Raw genomic sequence first — 21994 nt, forward strand, 5'->3', positions numbered from 1 at the left:
ATTTGATAACAGCTTGTATATTGCACACACAGCCTCAATTGTGATTTCACAATGTCTCCCGCGACTATGAAGCAATGGGTAGTGGAGAACAAGGAGAACGACTTCGACGGACTCGTCTACAAGGAGGGACCGGTGCCGAAAGTCGGTGAGCGTGAAGTGCTGGTGAAGCTTCACGCAGCGTCATTGAACTACCGCGACCTTGTTATTCCTAAGGTATGTTTGTTGCTATTCGACGTGCAGATTTTAGGTTGTGTACTGATTCGATTCATTTTGACAGAACAAATATCCATTCCCTCTCAGCTTGCCAGTGGTGGCCGCATCGGATGGTGCTGGCGAAGTTATCGAGGTCGGTCCCAAGGTCACTGAGTTCAAGAAGGGCGACCGTGTTGCGACCCTCTTCAACCAGGGCCACCAGTACGGCGCGATTGAAATTCCCGCGACATTTACCGGCCTGGGGGGCGTGATCGATGGTACATTGCGCGAGTACGGCGTTTTCAGCGAAACGGGCCTTGTCAAGGCCCCGAAAAACCTCAATGCCCTCGAGAGCAGCACTCTCACCTGTGCTGCTCTTACGAGCTGGAATGCCCTGTACGGTCTGAAGCCTCTGAAGCCCGGCCAGGTCGTTCTGGTGCAGGGAACCGGTGGTGTGAGCATGTTCGGTCTGCAGGTATGTGCTTTGAAGAAGTTGGATTGACTTTGGGGGCCATCGACTAATCGCCGTTAATAGTTCGCTAAAGCCGCGGGTGCAACCGTGATTGCTACCACCTCGTCCGCCGCGAAGGCGGAGAAGCTGAAGCAGCTCGGCGCCGACCACATCATCAACTATAAGACCGATCCCAACTGGGGCGAAAGTGCTCGCAAGTTGACTCCGGAAGGTGCCGGTGTGGATCACATCATCGAGGTTGGCGGACCGGGCACTCTCGCGCAGAGCTTCAAGGCCATTAAGTACGAGGGCGTGATCAGCGTGATTGGATTCCTCGGTGGTGGTAAGGATAAAGACCAGCCAACTATCCTGGACACTCTTAGCAACATTTGCACCGTTCGCGGTGTTTATGTGGGTAGCAAGGAGTTGATGAAGGATATGATCCGGGCGATCGAGGCCAATGACATTCACCCCGTCGTGGACGACAAGGTTTTCACCCTGGACCAGGCTCGACAGGCCTATGATTACATGGTGAGTGCACCCTTCATCTGTCTTTTGAGATTCGTTCTGACTGTATACGCAGTGGGCCCAAAACCACTTCGGCAAGTTGACCATCAAGATCAACTAAGCGTCGGAATCAATGGCATTACCCCTTCAAACAGGAGAGAGCGGGGCGATGGAAATACCAAAAAGGGTTGGAAAAATATAAACACAACGATTTTATGCATATCAGAATGGACAGTCGTACATTTTTGGACAGTCGTACATTATCCTCGCGAAGTAGTAGCTCGTAGCTTATCGCGGAGGTCGTCAAGCTTCCCCGCCACTTTAGATAGTCTCGCCCCACCTGCACATTAAGTAACTTTTTTACACCTTCTGGTTTGTCTTCCCAGCCTTCCCAGCCTTCCTAGTTGTGTTTGCAATCTAAAGTCAGCCGTAAACGCAGCTAACCACGTCCATTTCCCTGTACCTGCTGGGAAAAGAGCTCCGGAGCCCCGGAGCCCCGGAGCTGCTGCTACCTTTGTACCGCTCGTTCCCGATGGAGCTCAATACTAGAAACGCGACCTCCACCCGTCCCGTCCTTGGAGCTGCCGAGCGCTCCAAGACACAACATTCGTCATTTATTCGGCCAGTCCAGATGGGATTATTCGCTCGAGTGACTAGCTACCCGCCTCTGGGGCAGACCACTTGTCTCCAGAGGGTACAGAAGGCGTTGCGGTCAGAGGATGATGCGGTGAGACCCCATTTCTCTTCAGACCTGGAATCGTCTGTGCCGACGTGATGCTCATGATCTCATTAGGTCAACTTCACGGTCATTATAGAATCCAGCTCTGCCTTTCCAGCCAGGTCTTGGGAGGCTCAAATCTGGCACAACATCACCAGCTCCGAATGGACAGCTCTTCCACTCAGCAAAGTTGACCCATCGCATGCGCCATTATTATCTGGAAATAAATTTGAATACAGCAACCATCGCCATGTATTTTCAGAACGTTTTGTGCTCCCAGCCACCAATTGCCGTGCTCAATTTACCGTGCGATTCCGAACTGGCCCAGGCGAAGAATGGCATTGGGCCAACCAGCACCATCCAATCAGAGATGGCGAGCTCGTATGGAGCTCACGAAGCTCGGAATTGGAGAAAGCGGCATCATCTGAGCTGACTTCCCTCGATGCGGAGGATGAGCTTGCCAAATATATCGACAACCTTTGTCCCGAAGTACAAATCGAGTTGAGAAAAAGCGAAGCCCCTGGGTCTCTGTTATGGGCCATCACTGGGGTCGTGGAATCGGCTAACGCAGACGTCTCTGGCATCACACAAATCACCCTTGGAACACCGTCATCGATGATCAAGTACTTCTCATTGGTACGAATTTGGTGTCCCTGGCTAGGACCGAGACATGGGGGGGATAAGTTCCGCTTGACTGAAGATGCAATCCTGTGTTCTTTCCTTCGGGATGATGGAGTCAACCTTATTATTTTGGCGTTATCGGGGATCAACGACGTGTTGACTGTCTTCCAGTCAGGCGACGATGGTGAAGTGATAGTAAAGGCAAGGAGCGATAATGATACAGCTTCTGACTTCCACGTCCTGGTCGCTGCTGCGGAGGACTTCGAGGTTGCCATGTCTGCGGTAATCTATGAGTCGAGGAAAGTAGTGAAACCGTTTGCCGAGCCTACAACTGTGTTGAAGGATCAGGCTCCCCCGTCTCCTCTTGGAGAGGACATTGTTATGGTGGAGAAAGATCCACAGGCACAGTGGCTTAGCGAGTGGGTTGATGGCTTGACCTACTGCACTTGGAACGGGCTGGGTCAGGACCTGACCGAAGAGAAGATCCTCGATGCATTGAATGAACTGAAATCCCGTGGCATCAATATTGTCAACCTCATCATTGACGACAACTGGCAAAGCCTCGATAATGAGGGGGAATCTATGTTCAAGCGCCGCTGGAAAAATTTCGATGCAAACACAAAAGCATTTCCCAAAGGGCTAAAGCAGACTGTCGAGACAATCCGCCAGGCTAATCCTAATATCCAACATGTCGCAGTTTGGCACGCCTTGCTAGGCTACTGGGGAGGAATATCCCCCGATGGAGATTTGGCGCAAAAGTATCAGACCAAAGAAGTCAAACTCCAAGACCCGGACGCAGATGGTCCTATTGCGCAGAACATCCCTGATGGAAAGATCCTCGCCATTGAACCAGAGGCTATCCAGCGATTCTACGACGATTTCTACAGCTTTCTTTCGTCGGCTGGCGTGGATTCTGTCAAGACAGACGCACAGTTCTTCATCGACCTTCTCGACGATCCAGAAGATCGCAAAAGATTCATGACCTCGTACCAGGATGCCTGGTCCATTTCTGCTCTGAAGTACTTCACCACGAAGTCTATTTCATGTGGATCAATGATTCCGCAGATCGTATTTCATTCACAACTCCCTACCAACAAGCCAACGATACCTGTGCGAAACTCAGACGACTTCTTCCCCGAAATTCCCGCGTCTCACCCATGGCATGTATTTTGCAACGCACATAACGCTCTTCTTACCCGATACTTGAACGTCTTACCGGACTGGGACATGTTCCAGACAAGCCATCCCTACGCCTCATTCCACGCTGCAGCGAGATGTGTGTCGGGCGGACCAGTGTATATCACAGATGAGCCAGGGAAACATGACCTCATAGTTCTCGATCAGATGACAGCCCCAACAGTCACAGGAAGTACTGTCATCCTGCGCCCAAGCGTCATCGGCCGCACAATCGATGTCTACCAAGACTTTAACGATAAACAGGTATTGCGGGTGGGAAGTTACACTGGCTGGGCCAAGACTGGCAGCGGTATCTTGGGCCTTTTCAACGTTAGCTCAACGGAGGCCTCATGTGTGGTATCTTTAATGGATTTCCCAGGCATACACGAGGGCTCGGATGGCCAGTACGTGGTGCGCGCCCACACGAGCGGCAAAGTCACAAACCGCATGCGACCACTCGATGGAAATTCCCTCGTGTCTGTTATCCTGGAACAGAAAGGGTGGGAAATTCTCACTGCCTACCCGACTCGATCATTCACTCTGAAAGGGGGCAGAGGACGCAATTCTGACGATAGCGTGACTCATGTGGCAGTACTTGGTCTTCTTGGCAAGATGACCGGTGCTGCGGCTGTTGTTAGCTTAGATATTCTTATGGTCGAGAATCGTCGCTTGCGATTTGATATACACTTGAAGGCCTTGGGAACACTGGGAGTCTACTTTTCCGACTTGCAGGATCGCGATATTGCTAAGGACTTTATGGTGATGATTCTTGGACAACCAATTCCGCAGAAGACGGTTTGGAAGGAAGGGGGTGATGGTGCTACTGTGCTGGCTATTGATATTCTTGCTGCGTGGAAGGAGATGAAGCTGGATAGCGGGTGGAGTAACGAGGTGTTTGTCCAGATATTTGTGAGCTGATAACAATTCTAAGCTGCATTTACGGGATGTAGGTAGGCAAGTGGGTGACGCACCGCGGAAGCATCGTTCTAATGTTATATGGGTCACCCAAAGCAGGCAAATACTACACGACTATTACCGCACACCCTTCCCCCTTGATTTGAATGTTAAGGAAATTTTGAATCTGGGAAAAGAAATCGTTGCGACAATGGATCAAAAACTTCTTCGATCGTCAGCTACATGATTCATCCTTTGTGCAGGCGAACCTATCGCATTGCCACTGTTTCACAGCTCGATAAATTATTAATCTACTACAGATTGCAAGTAAACATATTATTTGGTGTGACGCCTTAATCACGCGATCGAATTGACGTTTCGACTTGACAGGTATCAGGCCATTCCTACTATAGAAAAAGTATTTAGAGCTCAAGCACCGCAATAATGATGTTCCGGGGATCTTATCGTACCGCAAAATGTTGGAGTCGATCGCGAACAATTTCAGTCGCGCCTCCATTGTCGGCCTCGTTACCCCTATTTTCTCCTCATATCCGGTCCGATGCGACCACAGTCGACGCCGCTCGCCCGGGCGACTTGTCGCAACCCGCACATCCTTCGACGGGCACCATGCGGAGCGCGTGGCTTTGCGGGAGTCACGCAAACAACTCTGCTACACATTGAGACCCGTCGCCCTATTCTTTCTTCTCAGCGGTCTGAGAGCACATCGCAACAGAAGAAATCTATTACACAGGCATACATACAACGGATGAAAGATGGAAAGAAAGAATGGGCTGCGCACGCCGAAGAAATCAAGGCTGGGAAGCGGAAGAACTTTGCGGCTCACCTGGAAGAACGAGGGCTCATCCATGATGTTGTCGGGTACGTTTCTCATTGCTTTGTAGGCTAAATGCCGTTGCAAAGTGACAAATTGGTCTTGGGATCTGGCGCTGACTTTTTGCTCTGCTGCAGAGAACGAGAATTGTTGCACCAGGTCTTCACGGAGAAGCGAACCGGAATCTACGTCGGAATCGACCCTACTGCGCCCTCGATGCACGTCGGACACATGTTGCCTTTCATGGTATTGGCCTGGGGATACGTCTGGGGTCTTCCAGTGACCTTCCTGGTTAGTCAATGGGTTCTCGCACGCATTACGGTACATCGGACTAATAGAATATAGTTGGGCGGTGCTACATCTCGAGTCGGCGACCCCACGGGACGTTTAAAGGGACGTGAAGCAGTGCATTCATCGATTCGCAAGGCAAATATGGCCAGCATGCACATGCAACTGAAGAAGTTGGGCTCGAGCATCGAACATTACGGCCGGAGACACGGTTATCAGAGAAAGCCAATTTGGAAGCGCGCATTGATCAACAACAACACGTGGTGGAACTCCATGCCGTTTATCGAAGTATTGCGGGACCTCGGCGCATTCATGAGACTTGGACCTATGCTCGGCAGAGACACGTAAGTCTTGCTCGATTCGGCTTATCGACAACTCTGACAAGTATCACTAGTGTCAAAACCCGACTGAATCAAGGCGACGGCATGTCGTTTGCGGAGTTCTCATACCCTCTTCTCCAAGCATGGGATTGGTGGACGTTATTCCAAAAAGGAACCCAGGTACAAGTGGGAGGGTCCGATCAGTATGGAAACATCCTCTTCGGCATGGATGCTGTCAAGGCCATCAGCCGCAATACTGCCATTGAAATTAAACAAGACCCCCTCGAGTCCGAGCTGGACCGGCCCATTGGCTTCACCACACCCTTGTTGACAGCACCGTCCGGCGAGAAGTTCGGGAAATCGGCTGGCAATGCTATTTGGCTCGACAAGGACATGACCTCCACCTTCGAGCTTTACCAGGTAAATTCGAGCCTTCTTCGCATTACTGTATCTTGGAGCTAACAATTACTTTAGTTCTTCGTTCGTACACCCGACGATGCGGTAGAGCGCTACCTAAAGCTGTTTACCTTTGTGCCCTTGCCTGAGATTGCCTCCATCATGGAGCAACAGAAACAGGACCCGGCCAAGCGGGTGGCCCAGCATCTCCTCGCTTATGAATTTGTTGAACTGGTTCATGGAAGAGAGGAGGCCGATGCAGTGTCGCTCCAACACCGTCAGCTGTTCCGCTCACGCTCCTCTACCGCTGAACCTTCGCCCATGCCTCGCAAGCCGAACACCGCCGGGAACCCGCAGTCTCCAACAGCGCAATTTGAGAACCCTCAATCAGGCAATCAATACGCTTCTCAGACGAACTTCGCCAACATGCCCAACGCTAGGGTCACCCTCCCCAGGTCCCTGGTCTACAACCAACAATTTAACAAGATTCTCTGGTCGGCCGGTCTTGTCTCATCCAAGGGCGAGGGCCATCGTGTGATCACGAACAATGGAGCATATGTGGGCAGTCGTCCTGGCGACAGCGGCCCCATGTCGGACGATCTCGCTTTCACCCCCATCCGGCCCTGGCCCTCTGATAAGACCCAGGAGTACATCATGAATGACAACCTTTTGATGCTGAAATTGGGCAAATGGAAGTTCAAGATGGTGGAGATCGTCAGTGACGAGGACTTCCGCGCACGAGGGCTCACAGCTCCAGGCTGGGAGGAGCTGAACAGTCCGGCCGAGTCGATCCAGTCGACCGAGTCGAACGATTGAGTCCGAGGGCATTCAGAGATGACATCTCCACTTGTATTTCTATCTAGGGTCGATGTAGCATAAATCAATTGTACAATATTTGGCAGCATTCATAGAGTGTAGCTGCGGGTGGGCCCGCCAAGACACTACTTTACGCGTCGACGCGATCCGCGATCCGCGACCCGCGACATCACTTATCTCCTATCGTCCTCGGGTTCTCGACCGGTCAACTCCATTGCTCCATTTCCCACCCTTTATACCGGCCTGTTTTGAGTCTTATATTGAGCATATACGTTTGCGTTTCTGTATTGAGTAGCCGACAATGGCCAAGGCCTCTGCCGAATCGCCCTCCGCGACGCCACCCTCCGCCCTGAAGAAAACGACCTCCAGCGCCCAGAACATGAAAAGCCAGAAGTCAATTCTCGGCTTCTTCCAGAAATCGTCCCCAGCAACCCCGTCGAGCAATAAGGCACGCGAGCCTGCGTCTTCCCCAGCCCAGAAGGCATCTGAGCGTGGTGCCAATTCGGTGAAGCCAACGCCCAAGAGGAGCTTCTCGAGTTTCGCGCAAGACTTGAGCCCCGTCCCCAGCAGCGATTTGCCGATTCCGGATGAAGATGAAGAGAATGGTGACAGCGTGAAGGTTGGTCCATCATGTTTGTCACTCACACATCCAGTGCTAACTTTCGTTATCTCCCCAGACCGGGCGCCGCGAAGCCCAGGACGACACAATGTCTCCTTCGCGTCGGGTGAGCTCACAACATGCGGTATCACATCAACCGTTCATCATGCTGACCTTTTATGCCTACAGTCCAAGAAGAACGTCAGCTACAAGGAGTCTGATTCGGAGGGTGAAGACGATGACGATGTCATTTTCCGTCCCAATCGCAAGAACAGTGTCCGTGGCCGGGCAACCAAGAGGAGGAAAACTTCACCGGATGATAGTGAGGATGAGTTTCAAATGGTTCCAGATGAGGGAGCGGAATCTGATGATGGTACGTGTAGCTATCATGGAGACATTGAGATACGCACGAGGTGCTAACTGTTCACAGAAATGGCCGACTTCGTCGTTGCCGATGAATCAGATGAAGAGGCCACAGCCCCGAAGAAAAGAAAGAAGTCGGCCCCTCAACCCCCCCACAAGCCATCAAACAAATCCTCCTCTCCCCCTCCCCCTCCAGCAGCCGACGAAGACCTTGATATCGATCTCCCAGAGGGTTCGGCTGGCACTGCACTGAAATGGGCATTTGATCCCGAGAGCACCGAGCCCAGGAAGGAACGTGCAGTGCAAATGACCCCAAAGACGCCGTCCAGTACCAAGAAGGAGAAGGCCCATGTCAGAGACCCCGAACAGCGGTACCCCTGGCTTGCAAATGTCAAGGACATGGATGGAAATGCTCCCGATCACCCCGACTATGACCCCCGGACGGTCTATGTTCCACCGCTTGCCTGGTCCAAGTTCTCTCCTTTCGAGAAGCAATACTGGGAAATCAAGCAGAAGTTCTGGGATACCGTGGTGTTTTTTAAGAAGGGCAAGTTCTACGAACTCTACGAGAACGATGCTACAATAGGTCACCAGTTGTTTGACCTGAAGCTTACTGATAGAGTTAACATGCGCATGGTCGGTGTTCCTGAGATGAGCTTATCCCACTGGGCAAACCAGTTTGTTGCCAAGGGCTACAAGATTGCCCGAGTTGATCAGTCAGAATCTGCTCTGGGCAAGGAGATGCGTGAGCGTGACGCCAAAAAGGGGAAAGAGGATAAGATCATTAAGCGAGAACTGGCTTGCGTTCTCACCGCCGGTACTCTTGTTGAGGGTTCCATGCTGCAAGATGATATGGCCACTTACTGTGTTGCTATCAAAGAGGCCATAGTGGATGACCTCCCTGCGTTCGGCCTCGCCTTTGTCGATACAGCCACCGGCCAGTTCCACATCTCCGAATTCGTTGATGATGTGGACATGACCAAGTTCGAGACCTTTATTGCGCAGACTCGCCCGCAAGAGATTCTGCTTGAGAAGTCCTGTGTCTCGACAAAAGCGCTACGCATTCTGAAGAACAACACCGGTCCCACTACTCTGTGGAACTACCTTAAGCCGGGTAAAGAGTTCTGGGAGGGCGACATCACGCTGAAGGAACTTGATGCCAGCGATTATTTCGTCTCTGAGGACGACGAGAATGTCAAGGCTTGGCCCCAGGTTCTTCGGGACGCGCGTGATAAGGAATTGCTCATGTCGGCCTTTGGCGCTCTGACGCAGTATCTACGCATGTTGAAGATTGACCGAGACCTCATCACCATCGGCAACTTTGAATGGTATGATCCGATCAAGAAGGCTTCCAGCCTAGTGTTGGATGGTCAGACCTTGATCAATATGGAGATTTTTGCAAATTCCTTCGATGGCGGCGTCGATGGCACCCTGTTCCAATTACTAAATCGCTGCATTACGCCATTCGGCAAGCGCATGTTCAAGCAGTGGGTCTGCCATCCCCTGATGGATGCCAAGCGCATCAATGCCCGCCTTGATGCCGTCGACTCGTTGAACGCCGACCCCAGTGTTCGGGACCAATTCTCCTCGCAACTGACCAAGATGCCTGACTTGGAACGACTCATTTCCCGCGTTCACGCAGGAGTCTGCAAAGCTCAGGACTTTGTGCGTGTTCTTGAAGGATTTGAGCAAATCGATTACACTATGGGTCTTCTCAAGGATAGCGGCTCAGGTGATGGTATCATCGGACAGCTTATTGCTGCGATGCCTGATATGACCGAGCTACTGGCTTATTGGAAAACGGCTTTCGATCGCTCCAAGGCAAAGGAGAACGGGATCCTTGTTCCCGAACCCGGGGTCGAAGAAGATTTCGATACCTCGCAGGAGTTCATCGAACAGCTCCACAAGGATCTTGACAACCTTCTGAAGAAGGCACGCCGTGATCTAGGATCCACTGCCATTTGCTACCGAGACAACGGCAAGGAGATCTACCAACTAGAAGTGCCTATCAAGGTGAAGAACATTCCGAAGGACTGGAACCAAATGTCCGCTACGAAGCAGGTGAAGCGCTACTATTTCCCCGAGCTGCGGAGTCTCATCCGTAAGCTGCAAGAAGCCCAGGAAACGCACAGTCAGATTGTCAAGGAGGTTGCCGGTCGATTCCATGCCCGATTCGATGAACATTATGGCACCTGGCTTGCAGCTGTCCGTGTTATCTCGCAACTGGATTGTTTGATTAGCTTGGCCAAAGCCTCTTCCTCTCTGGGACAGCCTAGCTGCCGTCCCGTCTTCGTGGACGAAGAACGAAGCGTCCTTGAATTCGAGGAACTCCGTCACCCCTGTCTGGCTTCCTCCGTCGACGACTTCATCCCCAACAATATCGACCTCGGTGGCAAAGAAGCCAACATCAACCTGTTGACCGGTGCCAACGCCGCCGGAAAGTCAACTATCCTCCGAATGGTATGATCTATAACCCCCCTTTCCCTCGCCACATAACTAACAATCTCAGACCTGCGTCGCCGTCATAATGGCCCAAATCGGTTGCTATCTCCCCTGCAATTCCGCCCGACTAACGCCAGTCGACCGCATCATGTCCCGCCTCGGCGCAAACGACAACATCTTCGCCGCGCAGTCCACCTTCTTTGTCGAACTCTCCGAAACAAAGAAGATCCTCTCCGAAGCCACGCCCCGCTCCCTAGTGATTCTCGACGAGCTTGGCCGTGGAACAAGTTCGTATGACGGCGTCGCAGTCGCCCAAGCCGTATTACACCACATCGCAACCCACATCGGTGCAATGGGCTTCTTCGCAACACACTACCACTCTCTAGCCGCTGAGTTTGAAGGGCACCCCGAGATCTCCCCCAAGCGCATGGCTATCCATGTCGATGATACCGAGCGCCGCGTGACTTTCCTCTACAAGCTGGAGAAGGGTGTCGCGGAGGGTAGTTTCGGTATGCATTGTGCTTCAATGTGTGGTATACCTAACAAGGTTATTGAGTGCGCGGAGCATGCGGCCAAGGAGTGGGAGCATACGAGTAGGCTGAAGGAGAGTCTGGAGCGTCGTAAGGGTGGTGGATTCATTGGGCTTGGATGGTGGAGCGATGTTGCTTGGGCCCTCCGCGAGTCGACTTCTAGTGACGGCGCTGGTGGTAGTGAAATTACTGACCGTGGCCTGCAAGTGTTGTGCAAGGCTATCGAAGCTCTCTGAAGGATTTATCTGTCGTTATCTGGGCCTGTTTCCTATGTTTTATATCTCGGTTGTGGTGCTGTCGCATGGTCTTCTAATACTGGATGCTTACTCTTCTATCGATCATTTTTTTCTATCTTCTTTTCCTGCCCCTCCATACACTGACATGCTTCTTCCTTAACACCGCTATCTTGAGGTCTGCCAGAAACCCGGTGCAATATGGCACCGAGACTAAACCCGTCCAAACTATATTCCATCGGTGATATGATACAAAGCCAGTCGCTAACCCGCTCTCAAATGTTAGTTGACTGAAGAATACGAGATTGGATGTGATTCTGCAACAAATCTTGGATTCGTCTCGGTCAGCATGAGCTAGTGGCGTATGTGGAAGCAGTAACAGAGCACTCCTTAGTCCCACACCGTCAGACATGACCGCATCAACCTCTGGCGTTGCATCGAATGGCCACATCCAATGTAGATCTTCAGAGCCTGCAGGGCGGCCCCGCTCGGGTGATCGACAAGAGGCAAAGAAAACCGCGCTAGAACAGCGCATACACGAGCCGAAGGATTCAGATACCGACTGGACCGTCAGCCTGTCAGAGCCCTTTGTGTAGCAGCATAATCCGTACGCTGCTGCCTAGGAGTTCGCCTGAAAGAAACTCTCGTCTTCTCCCTCCCCATTCACCCTTCCCCGCGACTTAAGACCTCGTGAGGTTATACCAGGTTGGCACTTCTCTTTCATCTTCATTCATCTTCGTACTCATTATTGCAACCGAACCAATCCATTAATTAACACCGTCGACACCTCATAATGCATAATCTCCGTGATTCGCTGCTCAGCCCTTCGCCGCGAGGCACCATATCAGAATCTTTTCGCATAGATCAGGAGGACACGCGTCAGTGCATCGCTCGGGGAGAATTCAAGGAGATTCGGAGCGCGGCTTTCAGTAACCGAACCTGGATCACCACCTCCCGATATTGCGAGCTTGGAGATGGTGTGGATACGCTCGAAGAGTACATTCATTCCATGTGGTATATGTACTACCAGCTCGGTCGGAATATCTCATACGAGTCGCCCGACCATGAGGGACTTGTCCTCGACATCGTCCGCATTCAAGGAATGGGACCGCTGACTCGGCCCGCACGAGGAAATTACGGTGTTGATATCGCACGAACTACCGAAGGAACACTGTGGAATGATCTACCCTTCTTGGCCACTGATATGACCAACTTCTGGAACAGCGACTTCCCGACGATGTCGGGTGCACACAGACTCAACTTTGCCACTTTCCTGGCCAAACTGGCATCAACTCGCGTCGGCAAGGATAGGTTGTGCCAGATTGCTCTCATTCTATTCCGTAACCTGTTTGAGGAGAGACAGGGACTTCGCAGCGGGCAGGAGTCGGATGATGAAGATCGAAAGCGAAGCATGCAGGATCTTGAAATTTTCCACTTGTTGCCAGCTGCCGTGGCTTGGCTCCGCCATACGGGCCACAATCTCATTCTACTCTCAGAGGTCTATTGGAACGATTGCCCCAGTATCATCGGCAAGGGTGGCGAGAAGTTCATCGAGTCAGAGCTTGGGCGGCGGTCACCCACTGGTTTCTCGCCATGGAGATACATGTACTGGCTCAAACGACTTCATGAAATCCAGGAGGAGGCCAAAGAGGCCGAAGAGGAACTCTTAGAAGAGTACGCCACCGATGCCATTGAGTACATGGTCAACACAGTCGAGCAACGAAACTCTGGAATTTTAAGGGCATACCTGAACGGTGGAGATGCCTTGCATCAGGAAAAACATCTGCTTTGCCTGAAGAATCTTTTGAAGAATGAGGATACGGAGGATGAAGACTCGAAGGATGACTCAAAGGATGACTCGAAGGATGGCGCAAAATAAGTAAGACGCGAAGGAAGGCCCCAGACGAGTTTACACTGCAGCATGCAGTAAGATTTATTGCAGATGTCAATCAGATCTCTCTTCTCCTTTCTTAGCTTCTCTCTTACTTTAGGTCCCGAGTGCAATGTTACTCTTCGCTCCCAGTACAGCCCTTCGCATGTCTGCTCTATCTTGGAAGGTGTACAAACAAGAAACGATTACACCACGTCCCTGATTCGGATGAAATACATATGTTCCGGAGTTCTAGTAATTCGAATTTCCGGATTGTTCAAACTGTCATATAGAATTCCTCGAGTCAGATTCGTGAAGAACATGGTAGCTACCAGAGCGTAAGGCTACTAGAATAAACCAGCAATAAATAGACGGCTAGGCTATTCTCTGATTAACAGAGATACTCAAAATATCAGGTAGTCAATGAGTGATTTGTTGATAAGCAAAAATATCTAGCTAGATACTAAACGAGTGTGGTCGTAGCAATAATCACAGAAAAGCGAGATGGTGGGGATGCACATAACATGTGTATCAATCCAACATATGCTCCATCTTGCTTGTTCCTAGCCGTTCTTTACACAAATTGTAGGCATTGAGAATCACGCGGCATCTCACACTTCCTGGTAAGGAGAATGGCCAGGAACAGCCATTTGAAATAGTGTTATCAATGGCGGAAGTCACACTTGACCTTTCTGTCGTAGGAGTCATACGTGCACTTATTTCCATTTTTCTCGCACTTGAAAGACAATTACCATGGTTAGCTGAGGTCAATATACTCCAGGATAAAGAAAAGATACCTTTGTGTTGGCGGCGCTAGGGCACTTGACAAGGTGTGTCTTGCCGTCAGCTTCGTATTTACACTCGTTGTCCTTTGTATAACATTTCTGGGGAGTTGTTCCGAGCATTTAGTTTTATATTCATTTGGGTATATATTGTATAAAACTCACTCCTGTGTACTTGATGTCGGCTGCATTCTCGGCTCTAGCATTGAGGCCGGACTCGGCGTCAACGGGACTAGCAACCGCGCCCATGGCAGCGAACAGGAAAAGGGAAATCTTGGTGATCTGCATGGTGAAGGGGTTGGAGCCTTGGTTGAGACGATTGGAAAGTATTGATCAAATAGTCACAGGCGGAACTGGTCTTGATGAGGTTGATATCTTGTACATTGGGGTATCGAGGAGCTGTCTTATATAGGAGGCATCCTGATCCCTGTAGAAGAGATAGCCCCCCATGATCACCAATTCAGATGCAGTCATCATGGGGGGCCTAGCCGAAGGATTGTCGAGATACCCAATAAACGCCCTAATTTTCATAGTCGAGGGTATTCAGCTTGTTGGTTGGTATAATCCGGTAGGCGAAGCATATCACTCGTTGACAATTGTACCACGTCGGGGAGTGACAATACGTGCAGAAGAATCGGAGCAGCAGATCAGCCGGTCAATATTCTGACATGCTGGACTTTTGACTCGTATTTGCGAGCAAGAATGGTGGCCTTGCATTTGCAGTTATACTGAAATAAGGAATGATTTTCAGATCCAGAACATGAGTGCATTAGGATTGCAGGGTAGAGATAGTGACATATTATCATTGACCCAGCAGACAACGGTGCCACCTATAGAGCAATGATAATAGGAGGTCATGCAGCTCGGTAGCTGGCACATGGGTTGGCATACCTGCATGCACATGGAATGCATAGCCTTGGGCGGAACCCCAGTTTGCAGCAATCCTTTACCCCCGCCACTGAGCCTCCAAATCTCAGGCTTTCTTCGTGTTCTGAGAGGCGAGGAACATGTGATCATCGAACTACCTTTGAATGGCGAAGTCAATCTCTCTCTTATCCATAACGCATTGTTTCCTGCTCTCCGCAGGCCATGACTCCGGTTGAACAGAATAACACTCATTGAACCTGCTTATGCGGGGTCAGTGGTAAGATTATTCGGACGTTACTGTCGTCTGGGTCACTCGGTGGACGCCGTGGGGCGACAGGGGGCGCGCAACTCGCATGATCAGCGGAGGATCAACTACCGGAACCAATAGACCTGGACATCATACGTGGGCCTGGCAAACGTTGTGGCAAAAATGAGACAGGAAAAAAAATGGGGAAATAAAACAAATCGGTTGCCTAGGCGGATAGAGTGAAAGAAGCAGGCCGGCACAACAAAGTACCTTTCAGAGAATTGGCATAATCTAGTTTTGGCTGGTAGTCGTTGTATCAGTAGTCAATGCTAGCCTTTGTACTTCACCGTCTGAGTATTTCTGAAGGCCGTTGCTCTTCACTTATTTTCAGGCTCATCGAGTGATGGTACTTTTGCGATTTTTGGGACTTTTGGGAGCGACAAAATGCAACCCTGTGAGCGGTTGACCTGACAAGTCCAGCCGCGAAATTGGCTACTTGCGGATAGATCAGCCAAGGAGTGGTGGGGCTCGGGACCCTGCAGATCTGATTAGCGTCGTACGTAATTATTTTCTAGCAAAGTATGGCGGTATAGCTGATTTCGAAAACTACTGTAAAAGATATGAAATATTTTTCAAATGATGATATTCATCACGCTACGGAGTTCCCGCGAATGAATAAGGGGCTCATTCAACGCACGATATTCCTCGCCCCCTCTCTTTAGAACCATAAACGCCCATTCTCTCCAGGCTAGCTGTCAAAGCAAAGGGGGAAAAAAAAATCAAAACAGCCCCCTTCATCGGTGAACTGCATGTAAAAACAAATTGGAACTCCATAAACCGCAGGTGCAAGGCATGTGAGGCGACAGTCACATGCCCGCAATGGGATGGGAGGAGCATTTAATGCTCCTCCTCACCAGCGGACGGACTCGGCAGCATCTGCCTCGTTGGTCTCGGGACCGGCAATGGCACCCTCGATGGGGTCGGCAATCTCGGACTCATTCTGGGCCTCAGGCTGCTCAGACACCTTGCGCTTCTTAGCGGGGCGTGCAGCCTTCTTGGGAGTGGCCTTCTTCTTGACCGGGGTCGGGGTGTCCTCACCACCCTCGGACTCGCTGGCGGCCTGAAGCTTAATCAGCTTCTTCTTGGCCTTGGGGTGCATGGTACGGGCGCTGGAGGCCGTGATGCCTGCCTTCTGGCCCAGCAGGTTGAAGTCGACCTATCAAAATGTTAGTCACTTGGGAGATAGACGGGTTTGGTTTTTGAGGGACTTACTTTGCCGCCGTCTTCGCACACGAGGCCCAGGAGGAGCAGGCGCGCCTCGGACATGCTCAGGCCCATGATACCCTCGGAGGGACCCTTGATTTTGGAGGCACTCATGGCCGCGGGGGAGATCTAATTATCATGTTAGATTTCACATTCACCACAAGCGTTCGCACGGGCGAATCCTTTTCGTGCAAGCGTGGGATGACGGGTAGGAATGACAATGAATACCCAGGATACAGGGATTCATGCTGAAATGTTCAACTTTGGAGACTGGAGGACCAGGTAGACACAGCAGAGAAGGGGACCTCAATGAAAGAGTTGGATGCGGGCGTTGATAGACATCAAATGAGGCATGATGGTGACTTACTTCAGGTAGGAAACGGGTTTTCGTGGGGTTTGCAAGTTTGCAAGGGAATGAATCTGGAGTATTGCTGGTGTGAGAGTCAGCGTCGGGGTCTTCTAATTTAGTTCGCGACAATGCGGCTCTCGCTGTAAAAAATGAGGATAGTAAGTGCGGTGGCAATGACGGAATCCGTGGTCGCGAGCACGAGGTCGAGTTCTCAGCACACTTGAGAAGGTCCCAGTGCGAACGCTGAAATGAAGATGGGATTCGGTAAGACGGGGAAGGAGGAGGGAATTCACGTGGAAGGTGCACAAGTAAGAGCGGATAGGACACGAGATGCTTGAGATGAAGCCCGATATGACTTACACGGCGGATAAAGATTTTGTTCAGAATATGTGGATGTGTGTTCTGCGTGGATGTTAGTGTTGAGTTCAGTCGTACTTTGCGCAGGAAGATAAGAGGATCGTGGTACGCAGGGCAAATTGTATGACAATGCTCGGATTTGCGACTGTGGATGCGAGGTGGAATCTTGGAAAGGATTGGGAAGTTTTTGGAGTCACCTGAATATGGAGGAGGATTGGAAGGACTGTGAAGATGAAGCCGAGAGGGTAAGGCTTCAGGTGAGGCATGAATGTGACTTACACCAGTTGGTAACGAGTTTTTCGAAATATGTGAAGACGGATGGTTCTGGGGTAAGTTAGTCTTCGGTTCAGTTGTGACTTTGTGTACGACAAAGGAAGTAGTCGTGCGTATGGGAATTGGTATGAATGATAGCAACGCTCGAATTCCTGATCACGAACTCAGAGCCAGATTGCGGAAAGGCTCAAAAAGGTGGCAATACGAACGTTGATATGGGAGATGGTTTGAGATGCAGTTTCCAGGACACTCGCTGCTGGCCACGGGAAAGAGTGATGAAGGGGTATGATGGCATGGCATCGAGTATAGCCAGGCCGGCCAGTGAGTAGACACTTACCAAACGATACGCCGAATGGCTTTGCGAGTTTGTAGGAATGAAGAAGGAAAGTACGATAAATGGAGTGAAATAGTTGGAGAGTTCAAGCGCAAGTGACGTGGATTGACCGGTATGTCGAAAATCCTCACTTACGGACCCAGGGCCATCAAGATGAATTAAATACCTCTATTTCACTTAGTAAATACCTTGGGGCATTCAAGTGATGCTTAGTTAAGGTGGCACATAAGCATGAATTGAGCATAACAAGGGAACGGGGAGGCAAGTGGATTTTGGGGTGGATGAGTGTAGTGAGACCGTAAATCACAGGTCAGTTCATGACCAGGGATACTGGAGTACGAATTTATTTCACTCGTTGAAATTCAGGAACGAGGAGATGAAAATAGGGTAGACCAACGAGATACACAGAATGGATCAAGCAATTAGACGGCATTCATAGAGAGTAAAAATGAGTTGAATTACTGTTCAAATCCTTGCTTATCGCGGCATCGCAATGAACCAAGAGAAGCAGTTATCATGTTCATACAGAGTGGTGGTATTGGTACAAAAGTTCAAGTATCGCCTGGTATCATGAGAAGTTGCGACAAGGTGCTGGACCAGGATTCGGAGGCAATTGTGACTAGTTGAACCGCTTGCTGGGAGCTGTTCCCTGAATTCTCTGATAAATAGCAGGCCACAACTCAGGATAAAATGCGGTGGATTGTTTTCCAGTGGGGCGGCTCTGATGCTCAGTAAGGTACTGAGCTGGAGGCCGGCCGGCCCACCACGGCCGTGGTGCAGGTCTCAAATTCTTGAATGAGACGGGTCTTGTGGGATCTTTCTCTGCAGCAAGATCACCCAGGCGGACAGCAGTTTGCCGCGGGATCGTGTTAAAGCGCATTGTGGTCAGATATAACGTTGCGGTAGGCGGTAGGTCCTTGGCATAGTGGATTGCGTTCTCGCGAGATTTTCTAGCAAATGCCGGCAATGCTAGGTGGACGAAATTTACATAGGGTGCTGCTATGTAGGCGACAACGATCATTGGGACGGCGCCACCGATAACCACTATTTCGAAGGAATTAGCACATCTAGTGCCAATATGAAGAGTTTCTGGACCAAGTCTTTACCTAATGGAGTAAGCCATTTTGATTCTTCATCTGCGTAGCAGGATGGGGCCACAATCACGCATGCAGCGCCAAAGAGGAAGATCGTGGTAAGCCGCAGCATTCCCAAAAACACTGTTCTGCCGGTGCCTCCATAGTAGACCATTATGCGCTCCGGGGGACCTGTTACATCCAACTTAGTATAGGCTCCGTACGCTTCGGTGGACCTGTCATACCCTTCCGAACCGTCGTCTTGGCTGGCGTGCTTGGGGGTGACGTCGAGCGAGCAGAAGCAGCGCTCAAATCTTTGGTTTGCGACGGAGCAGGTTCATGGCGTTGGGAGGGACGGGGGACTTGGGATTTGAATCGAGCCCATAATCGGATGCGCAGGTCTCTATGTGCAGACCGAGGAAGCGCAGCGCGCAATTGAGGGTGTAGGAGAATGTGACGCATGGCTGGAAATGTTAAAGTGAAGTTGAAGGTTCCACACGGGGAAAGCGGTGCGCCACGACCGCCTAGTGTCGTTCCCGCTTTGTTGTTTCGCTCCGATTGACCACCGACATTCGCTTTAATCTCGATTACCTGGCTGGCCTGGGCCCTGGGTTGCCTCTTTCGCTACCTATTTAAGAGTCATGAACAAGAAGTGACTTGCTACGTCGCCATGTCTTCGGCATATCGTAGCCTCCGGGGCTGCTTATCGATGATGTGCCTCGGTCTCCTCTTCCTCCTCCCTGCGCAAGCCTACGAGAAGCTCTCTGACGATACCTTGAGAGCTTTACCCCGACCTGGTCGAGACTTTGATATCCACAATGGCGCCCTTTTATCCCCGATCCTCCAGACCCGCGTCCCCGGCACCGCTGGCCACACCGCAGTCTTGCAACACTTTGTCGACTTCTTCCAAACAACCCTGCCGAAATGGGAGATCGAGTTTCAGAACTCCACCGCCAAAACACCGATTTCAAAGGGGAAGGATGTACCCTTTATCAATTTCATTGCCACGCGCGATCCTCCCGGAGCTCGAGTAGGGGATGTCGAGCGGTTGACCCTTGTTGCGCATTACGATAGCAAGCTAGAACCAAAGGGATTTATTGGAGCCATCGACAGTGCTGCACCATGCGCGATGATAATGCATGCTATGCGCAGTATCGATGATGCCCTTGATAGGAAATGGGCGGCGATGAAGGCGCAGGGGATTGACCCGTCGCTCGAGGAGCAGCGCGGCATCCAAGTCTTCTTCCTAGATGGCGAGGAGGCATTCAAGGATTGGAGTACCTCCGATTCCCTGTATGGAGCACGCGCTATGGCTGAGTCCTGGGATCATCAAATGTACCCGGCGACGTCCACCTTCAAGACCCCGCTCTCGGCCATTTCCTTGTTTGTTCTTCTGGACCTGCTGGGTTCGAAGAGTCCCTATATACAGTCTTACTACCCGACTACCCATTGGGCCTACCAAGGCTTGGGAACCTTGGAGCAGCGCCTTAGGTCCATGAAGTTACTAAAGGCCGGCTCTGGGGAACCCTGGTTCATCGATTCATCCAAAGATTCCCACCAAATCAAGCCTTATGGTGGCATCCAGGATGACCATATACCTTTTCTGGCACGAGGCGTTGAGATCCTCCACCTTATCGACTTCATCCCCTTCAAAGGATTCCCTCCCGTCTGGCATACAAGCAAGGATGATGGGGAGCATCTCGACATGGACACCACAGAAGACTGGAGTGTACTTGTCACAGCCTTTGCCGCCGAGTGGATGGAGTTGGAGGGATATTTTGACCTTCTAGAACACAAATTACGGGACGAGGGGATTGAGGCGGAGGTTGTCCGTTTGAATAAGAAAACCGAGCTGTAAGCCCTCACCATTCCTTTATTTTGTAATTTTTCATGTTTATACTCGATACATTGCCCCGAACGCGCTTTTTGCCTGTTCATATTATATGAGTGCCATAGAACCTTGCTAATCATGTGTTTACAGCTCATGAACTGAGATATTATGTATATTGTTAATGAGAACCTGTATAAAATATTATTCACAAGCAGAAGAAATTTTTCTATTGGCGCTTTGCTTCTTGTCCATGTGCTAGACCAGGTTGCCCAGGATATAGCCGCTCATCGTTGTGAGCCCCCATGTCGGTTGAAGAACCGACCGCAAGACTGCCGGGCCGGGACACACTCCCCTCAATCCCCAAGCAACACCAAACGCCACAGCTCCAGCCACAAAGCGCCAATCAATGTCCGCAACTGTGGCAGTAGGGAGGCCCCATCGCTCAGCCAGCGTTGGTTTTGTACCTGTCTTTTCTTTGTCAACTGCTTGCCCTGGGGCTTGCATCAAGTAGGCCATTAACGATGGTCCGATGCCGAAGATCATGACCAGTGCTAGAGATGGGTCAAAGCGAGACGGATCCGTCAGGAACGCGAAGAACCTCAACACTTTAGCGGGATCCGCCATCCCGGAGATCAAAAGGCCCAGTCCGAACTCGAGTCCTGCGAGATAGGAAAAGATGGTCTGGGATTCTTCGGACCGCTGCAACACCTTCGGAACGACGATGAAGTTTGTGATGCTAGAAAGCAGCACTGCACCGGTCATGAAGACCAACTCGGCTGTTGATGGGTACATTGGCGTGTAGCATGGGACTGATCCACAGGAAGGGATATTGGATCCGCCGTTGGCGAAGTTGGCGGTAGTCAGGGCAGTGGTGAAGAAGACGGCCGTTGCGATCAATGAGCGTGCTGAGAGGCGAGATAAACCGCAGAGCATGTGTCCGGAGGTACAGCCGCGGCCATTCTACTCGTTGAATATAAAGATAAGCTTGCATTCGTTGATCCCCTACTTTTGAGGCTCTTACCTTGGTTCCCCATCCCAACAAGAACCCTACACCCATCGTCATCACCGCAGAGACCAAGGAGTTCGGAGGGGCCGGGTAGTTTGGTAACAAAGACGGTACCAGTAAATATACTGGAAGAACACTGGACACCAAGCCAGCGACGATGGGCACATTGTCTCGGCTCGGGCTGAAGACAGATCCCGATACTAAGGATGAGATGCCGAACACGGCACCATTGTGAAAGAGCAGGCCCGAGGACCCCTCAAAAAGCAGTAGCGCACCTAGCGATGTGTGTATCGGCGTAAACATGTCGTCGTTGAGGAGCTTCACCCGGCTCGAGGGAGTCGATGAATATTAGACTTTGTCGGGAA

The 21994-nt window shown here is 51.0% G+C and overlaps 10 protein-coding genes across 10 annotated transcripts; 6 read left to right on the forward strand and 4 right to left on the reverse strand.

Annotated features, from left to right (window-relative positions):
- Positions 1 to 51: 51 nt before the first annotated feature.
- Positions 52 to 1271, forward strand: N7498_006547 (zinc-dependent alcohol dehydrogenase family protein; the record flags this gene model as incomplete). The annotated part of the gene is made up of 4 exons (XM_058453609.1): positions 52 to 213; positions 278 to 667; positions 728 to 1174; positions 1227 to 1271. 4 exons carry the CDS (start codon positions 52 to 54, stop codon positions 1269 to 1271), a joined length of 1044 nt encoding a protein of 347 aa, XP_058307800.1.
- Positions 1272 to 1682: 411 nt separating this feature from the next.
- Positions 1683 to 4583, forward strand: N7498_006548 (putative raffinose synthase protein Sip1; the record flags this gene model as incomplete). The annotated part of the gene is made up of 2 exons (XM_058453610.1): positions 1683 to 1877; positions 1944 to 4583. 2 exons carry the CDS (start codon positions 1683 to 1685, stop codon positions 4581 to 4583), a joined length of 2835 nt encoding a protein of 944 aa, XP_058307801.1.
- A 535-nt stretch (positions 4584 to 5118) lies between these two features.
- Positions 5119 to 7211, forward strand: N7498_006549 (tyrosine--tRNA ligase MSY1; the record flags this gene model as incomplete). Its single annotated transcript, XM_058453611.1, has 5 exons — positions 5119 to 5438; positions 5529 to 5682; positions 5737 to 6023; positions 6074 to 6419; positions 6474 to 7211. 5 exons carry the CDS (start codon positions 5119 to 5121, stop codon positions 7209 to 7211), a joined length of 1845 nt encoding a protein of 614 aa, XP_058307802.1.
- Positions 7212 to 7512: 301 nt separating this feature from the next.
- On the forward strand, positions 7513 to 11380 carry N7498_006550 (mismatch repair ATPase MSH6; the record flags this gene model as incomplete). Its single annotated transcript, XM_058453612.1, has 5 exons — positions 7513 to 7830; positions 7889 to 7936; positions 7999 to 8182; positions 8240 to 10632; positions 10682 to 11380. The coding sequence occupies 5 exons, from the start codon at positions 7513 to 7515 to the stop codon at positions 11378 to 11380; spliced, it is 3642 nt and encodes a 1213-aa protein (XP_058307803.1).
- A 790-nt stretch (positions 11381 to 12170) lies between these two features.
- N7498_006551 (DUF3632 domain-containing protein) lies at positions 12171 to 13256 on the forward strand (the record flags this gene model as incomplete). Its single annotated transcript, XM_058453613.1, has 1 exon — positions 12171 to 13256. The coding sequence occupies one exon, from the start codon at positions 12171 to 12173 to the stop codon at positions 13254 to 13256; it is 1086 nt and encodes a 361-aa protein (XP_058307804.1).
- Positions 13257 to 13911: 655 nt separating this feature from the next.
- On the reverse strand, positions 13912 to 14317 carry N7498_006552 (uncharacterized protein; the record flags this gene model as incomplete). Its single annotated transcript, XM_058453614.1, has 3 exons — positions 13912 to 13983; positions 14045 to 14131; positions 14195 to 14317. 3 exons carry the CDS (start codon positions 14315 to 14317, stop codon positions 13912 to 13914), a joined length of 282 nt encoding a protein of 93 aa, XP_058307805.1.
- A 1736-nt stretch (positions 14318 to 16053) lies between these two features.
- Positions 16054 to 16520, reverse strand: N7498_006553 (putative histone h1.3.; the record flags this gene model as incomplete). The annotated part of the gene is made up of 2 exons (XM_058453615.1): positions 16054 to 16359; positions 16416 to 16520. 2 exons carry the CDS (start codon positions 16518 to 16520, stop codon positions 16054 to 16056), a joined length of 411 nt encoding a protein of 136 aa, XP_058307806.1.
- Positions 16521 to 18338: 1818 nt separating this feature from the next.
- N7498_006554 (uncharacterized protein) lies at positions 18339 to 19254 on the reverse strand (the record flags this gene model as incomplete). The annotated part of the gene is made up of 3 exons (XM_058453616.1): positions 18339 to 18763; positions 18826 to 18984; positions 19038 to 19254. The coding sequence occupies 3 exons, from the start codon at positions 19252 to 19254 to the stop codon at positions 18339 to 18341; spliced, it is 801 nt and encodes a 266-aa protein (XP_058307807.1).
- A 208-nt stretch (positions 19255 to 19462) lies between these two features.
- Positions 19463 to 20650, forward strand: N7498_006555 (glutaminyl-peptide cyclotransferase family protein; the record flags this gene model as incomplete). Its single annotated transcript, XM_058453617.1, has 1 exon — positions 19463 to 20650. One exon carries the CDS (start codon positions 19463 to 19465, stop codon positions 20648 to 20650), a length of 1188 nt encoding a protein of 395 aa, XP_058307808.1.
- A 228-nt stretch (positions 20651 to 20878) lies between these two features.
- Positions 20879 to 21932, reverse strand: N7498_006556 (YeeE/YedE family protein; the record flags this gene model as incomplete). Its single annotated transcript, XM_058453618.1, has 2 exons — positions 20879 to 21583; positions 21645 to 21932. 2 exons carry the CDS (start codon positions 21930 to 21932, stop codon positions 20879 to 20881), a joined length of 993 nt encoding a protein of 330 aa, XP_058307809.1.
- Between the last annotated feature and the right edge of the window lie 62 nt (positions 21933 to 21994).

This window comes from Penicillium cinerascens (assembly GCF_028974065.1).
Source record: "Penicillium cinerascens strain IBT 15544 chromosome Unknown contig_6_segment0_segment0, whole genome shotgun sequence".
Lineage (NCBI taxonomy): Eukaryota > Fungi > Ascomycota > Eurotiomycetes > Eurotiales > Aspergillaceae > Penicillium > Penicillium cinerascens.